This window comes from Crinia signifera, chromosome 3, assembly GCF_055691185.1.
Source record: "Crinia signifera chromosome 3, ASM5569118v1, whole genome shotgun sequence".
Taxonomy (NCBI): Eukaryota; Metazoa; Chordata; class Amphibia; order Anura; family Myobatrachidae; genus Crinia; species Crinia signifera.
This window is the reverse complement of record NC_139219.1, coordinates 232,929,875-232,935,874: the sequence shown is the minus strand read 5'-3', so window position 1 is coordinate 232,935,874 and position 6,000 is coordinate 232,929,875. Positions and strand designations below refer to the sequence as shown.

General features: G+C 50.4%; 1 protein-coding gene across 2 annotated transcripts in view; it reads left to right on the top strand.

The window, feature by feature from the left end:
• The first annotated feature begins 2,753 nt into the window (after positions 1-2,753).
• The window catches only part of RFC4 (replication factor C subunit 4), a 31,841-nt gene continuing 28,594 nt past the window's right edge, over positions 2,754-6,000 (top strand). Inside the window, exons 1-2 of one of the 2 annotated variants that reach the window (XM_083177637.1) lie at positions 2,754-2,907; positions 5,019-5,150. In XM_083177637.1, coding sequence (XP_083033763.1) covers positions 5,029-5,150 — 122 coding nt within the window. In that variant the 5' untranslated portion in view covers positions 2,754-2,907; positions 5,019-5,028. The remainder of the gene's footprint in view (positions 2,908-5,018; positions 5,151-6,000) is intronic. The other variant, XM_083177638.1, reaches the window with a different exon arrangement.

Sequence of the window (6,000 nt, the reverse complement as noted above, 5' to 3'; positions counted from 1 at the left end):
CCACAAAGCACTGTTCTTACCCATGGTGCACCTCACTTACCCATGATTCTCCTCCCCACCTCACTCCTTCGTTTGGCCTTTGAGGAGATTACACAGCTTTTGCAGTCTGCTGTATTGGAATTGTTTTTTCAGGGTAATTTGCATTTTTCTTGCATTTCACTGCAATTTCTTACAGTACTGAAGCTGTTTAGGGAAACGCCGGATTGGCTGAGAATCGCCGTTGGGGGCGGCGATTCTCAGCCACGTTGAATAGGGTGACACAGCTAGTCCCGGCGACTCCCGACGAATCCCTACGCTTGGCGAATCGACGTAAAAAAAACGGTGAATGGCTGGCGAATGTAAAATCTGAATCGCTGTGACCAACGATTCAGGTCATTGAATACCGCCCAATATTTGCAATAGGGCAGATGTTTGTCAGTTATCAGGATATGCGGATCTTAGTTCCCAAGCAATTTCCACATAAAATATGAGGATACTCAAATAGTGTAATACTGGTTGAGTATGCCTTATGCTTATCATGCACGGCTTGCAGCAACAAGTACTGCACAGCACAGGAGCCGGCAGACTGGCAGTCTGACTGCAGGGACAGTCAGTAAGTAAACATTACTTCAATTATTATAACAGTTTTCTTGTATTAAGCCTGCTGCCTACTTGTGTATATTTATAACAAGGAACAGCTGCACAATGTCCATTATATGTATTCTTGCAGCTTAGTGCCAGCACTCCGGTGGTAATTTGTGGGTATATGCACGTGCGGGGATCAAACTGTTTTGATGGCAGTACCTTTATCATTCGATGGCAGCATTCCGATATTTGTAGCCATTGAATGGTAAACATTTGATGGTGATTCAATGGTCCTGCTCCCCCACCAGACAGCCTTTCTGCGCTTGCATGGCTGTGCTGAAGATATTTGCACAAGCGGAAAAAGGGCTTTTTTTGCGCCTGCACAAATCATATTAATTTACCATCACATTGAAAGATTCTATGGCAGAAGCCCAGCCATCATTTGAAGGTGGGCTTCTGATGACATCCCAAAATCATTGATGGTTTATGGCCAATGTAGAATAGTTTTGCCATCGATGGTGGAGAATCAGATGGTTTCCCACCATCGATGTCAAGCGTGAATGAATAGTTGTCCCCCCCCCACCCAAGGGGCCGGGACACTGAGCCTAACTCCACCCCCTGACACCCCTTTAAAGCCCCGCCCCTGTGTTTTGATTGGTCCAAAGGCCAAGAAACTTGGTGACCATTGATATATGGTCCAATGCATAGTATTACACTATCGATGGCAATACCTAAATAGTGGTCGCATTGAGGAAGGTGGGTCAATTGGTGGGCTGTGGGTGGGTCAAAGGGCAAGCCACTCTGGGAATCTCTCAACACAAACGTAGGGATGGCCATCGTCATCAATGGCAATAGTGCAACTGGCCATTGATCGTGTTAAAATATGCAATGGATGACCATCGATAGTTTTACCAATCGATGGTCATCCATTATGTTCGACCGATTGGCCTGTGGGACAATCATAACACCGGGGACAGGGCTTTGCAGTTGTCGGTGTTATGTTCAACGTCCAGCAAGTTAGGTAGCATACCTCCCAACATTACCCTCTCCAGGAGGGACACATTGCTCTGTTTCTGGACTTCCTTCATAGGGCAGTATTCAATGATAATATTGACGACGTGCAGCGAATCCTGTTTAGGATTCGCTGCAAACTCCCCACTGCCCGCCGTGTTCCGGAGCCTCGCTGTCCCCCCTATTCAACGTCGCAGGGGCTTGCTGCCCCTGACGGCGAATGTGAACCCCAGGTTGCTGCACGGAAGAGCCAACATGGGTCCAGGTATTCACTGCACCCGATCATGTAATGATCGGGTGCAGTGAATATATGAATATCTAATGAGCAGCTCTCGGCTCCCGGCCCCCTGCTGGCTGCTCTGTGTAAAAAAAAGCAATATTTTTTTTCAAATTAAATATATATTCATGTGCTATAAGCACATGAATAAAAATAGCATGCCCCTTCTCAGAATAAAATTCCTGATTTTATTTTAAAAGTTCAATTTCCACCATGAAAAGATGGCGATTTGCTACACGGCAAAAATCTCTTAGAAAGACGGCGAGAAGTGCACGTTGAATAGGGTGATTCGCTTTCTGACCCAAAAAAATCACCTTCCAACGCGAAAATAGCACAAATTTGGGCGAATTAACCTCATTGAATACTGCCCATAATGTCTGATATCAATTAACCTGTGTGAAACAGGTGATGGCTAAGAAAAAGTGTCACTACACAGGTAATGACAATCAATAATTAAGGCAGAAGTCCAGAAGCAGAGCAAAGTGTCCCTCCTGGAGAGGGTAATGTTGGGAGGTATGAGGTAGTAGTTACGCCACTGGCTGCAGCGTGATATGTAGTACGTGCAACCCGGCACCTAAACATTAAATGCTTCCCACCGGGCGGCCACTGATGTTGTGACTCAAGTGACGACCATAGCAGACAAACAACGATGTAACAGACTGCATGCCCCTTTCCCGCTACAGCCCTGTCTTTGTTCCTGAGCTCGTCTACGGGGCTCCTCCCGGACTACTAGATCTGCAGCCCCGTATACAGCAGCTCCTTCTTTCCCAGATACCCAGGAGATAGAGGCCACCTCGGCCGTGATGGGGATAGTCATCCGGCTACAGTGCAATCACACATGCACGCTGGCGGCTGACATTACGCGCAGCAGCAGGATGAGTGACACCGCCTACCCCAGTCACATGACGGCACGCAGCTAAAGTAGTGGTGCAGCAGCTGGGCGCTCTGACGGTAGCTCCTCCCTGTAACCCGGATGTGGCTGCTGGCTTTGGCGCGCTCTACAGCGGATTCCAAATCCGACAGCGAGCACCGCAGTACCGGCGGCCAGGGGACAGGTGAGCGTCGGGGCAGGGGTCGTGCATGAGAACGCTCCATTATACTGATTATGTCAGAATAAACATTTGACCCATGCCAGGAGGGACAAATTACTCCTAGATTTTCCTCTTACTTTATGATGGCTGTCACCTGTTTTGAACAGGTTATCTGATAAGGAAGGTGTTTCACCACAGGCAATGGCAGGACCGAAACTAGGGTTTCCGGCGCCCGGGGCAAGGCAGTCTTTTGGTGCCCCCCCCCCCACCCTAGTGATGCCGCGCGCCGGAGGCGCGCCGAAATTTTCGAGGGGGCGTGACCTAATTTGGGGGCGTGGCCTATAATCGCTGCTCCCCCCACGAGGCCACGCCCCCATTTTGCCGCTATGGGGGCATGACCCAGAGGCTCTGTGAGCCTCTAGCCATGCCCCCAGCCCCCAGCCACACCGTAATGCCCATTACATACTATACAACACTGCAATGCCCATTACATACTATATAACACTACGCAATGCCCATGACATACTATATAACACCGCAATGCCCATTACAAATAAATACTCCGTAATGCCCATGTCATACTTTATAACACTAAGCAATGCCCATGTCATACTATATAACACGACGCAATGCCCATGACATACTGTATAACACACCATACACATTTGACACATAAGTGCCACTTACCTATATGCTCAATGCCAGGGGCTTCTTGCCGATGCCAAGGTGGACTGAATTTGCTTGTTGCCGAGGGGGATAGATCTGTGCCTCTGTGCTCGTTGCCGAGGGGGATAGATCTGTGCCTCTGCTCGTTGCCAAGGGGGATAGATATGTGCCAGTGTGCTCGTTGCCGAGGGGGATTGATCTGTGCCAGTGTGCTCGTTGCCGAGGGGGATAGATCTGTGCCTCTGCTCGTTGCCAAGGGGGATAGATATGTGCCAGTGTGCTCGTTGCCGAGGGGGATTGATCTGTGCCAGTGTGCTCGTTGCCGAGGGGGATTGATCTGTGCCTCTGTGCTCGTTGCCGAGGGGGGTTGATCTGTGCCTCTGTGCTCGTTGCCAAGGGGGATTGATCTGTGCTCGTTGCCGAGGGGGATTGATCTGTGCCAGTGTGCTCGTTGCCAAGGGGGATAGAATGCCAGTGTGCTCGTTGCCAAGGGGGATAGAATGCCAGTGTGCTCGTTGCCAAGGGGGATAGAACCCCCCCCTCCCCCGCCTGCGGGAGGCAGACAGGCAGGCAGGCTTGTCAGTGTGCCTGTGCCTGCCTGCCCGTCCACTCACGTCTCCCCCGCTGTATTCGCGGGAGAGACGTGCTGCTGCTGTCATGTGCTGTATGATTTAAAAAATTTCTAACTCCCGCTGCTGGACCGCTAGCCAATGGCCGTTCGCGGTCCAGCAGCCAATCAACTGGTGGCTGCTGGACCGCGAGCGGCCATTGGCTAGCGGTCCAGCAGCATATGCAGCACCACGTCTCTCCCGCATACACAGCGGGGGAGACGTGAGGGGACGGGAGCAGGGCAGCCAGCGGGGGAGCGGGGAGACGAGGGGGCGGCGGCGGGCGGCCATCTTTGATGTGGCTGCGGCGCTAGCTCCCCGCTGCTGCCGCTGGTCACACCAGCGTCCCCCTGCCTCCAGCGCCCCCTGCCTCCAGCGCCCGGTGCGCGTGCCCCCCCAGCCCCCCCCTAGTTACGGCCCTGGCAATGGCAATAATAAATTAAGAGGGATGTCCAGGAGCAGAGCATTGTGTCCATCCTGGAGAGGGTCATGTTGGGAGGTATGGAATAAATAATGTGTGTATCTATTACTATTAGTAATAGTCATTGCTTTCTCCTGCGGAGTTCCAAATGTCTATACATATGCAGTGTATGTATATCAGTAGTAGTGTATGTATGTAGGTGCAAGTACAGGATATATGAGCCCCTGGGTTATTATAAATTGAAATAAACTTTATCAGCACATGGAAACTTGTATGCTTGTCACATTGACTGTTCCCAATAGATATAATAGCCCACGGTCTGTATTTGACCAATGTATTTATTATATGTGGCTCCCGTTTGTATATAATATTTGTGTGTGTAGTTACACAGTAAATAGACATTACAGCATAGTGATGTACATGGCTCTATGTGTTGGCAGCTGCAGGAGAATGCAGGCCTTCCTGAAAGGGGGCACCTCCATCAGCACCAAGCCCTGGAAGGAGAAGACCACATCAGGCGGTCCTGGCAGTGACAGCAAGAGGCAGAAACCAGTCCCATGGGTGGAAAAATAGTAATGTTTTATTTTTTATTCTAAAAATACTTTTTAAAGGTTGCATTGCTATTTTTTTTCTGAGTTTTCAGGTTTACATTTCACTTTGTTTTAGATATCATTTGGTAAGTGATTTGCTTAAAGTCATTATCCATGTTCATTTGTCACTGGTTACTTTAATAACAAAACACATTCAACAGGGGGGTTCAGGTATTTTGTGCTGCTGCAGCTCTTGTCTGAAGTCATTGGGAGGTAGTCAGTTGTTCATGCTGATGGGTGCAGTTGCCTGTTATTTCTGCTCACACCCTTCAAAGGTGGTGATCAGAAATCTGCCCAAAGCTGGACCTTTGGATACTCAGGGGCAGATTTATTAAGCTTGGAGAAGAGATAAACTGGAGATAAATCACCAGCATCGTGGTGTGTGCCATAATGTGTGCTGGGCATCGCGGTGTGTGCGCCCTATTGTGTGCTGGGCATCGCGGTGTGTGTGCCCTAATGTGTGCTGGGCATCGCGGTGTGTGTGCCCTAATGTGTGCTGGGCATCGCGGTGTGTGTGCCCTAATGTGTGCTGGGCATCGCGGTGTGTGTGTGCCGTAATGTGTGCTGGGCATTGCGGTGTGTGTCTGCCGTAATGTGTGCTGGGCATCGCGGTGTGTGTGTGCCGTAATGTGTGCTGGGCATCGCGGTGTGTGTGTGCCGTAATGTGTGCTGGGCATCGCGGTGTGTGTGTGTGCCGTAATGTGTGCTGGGCATCGCGGTGTGTGCCGTAATGTGTGCTGGGCATCGCGGTGTGTGCCGTAATGTGTGCTGGGCATCGCGGTGTGTGCCGTAATGTGTGCTGGGCATCGCGGTGTGTGCGTGCCGTAATGTG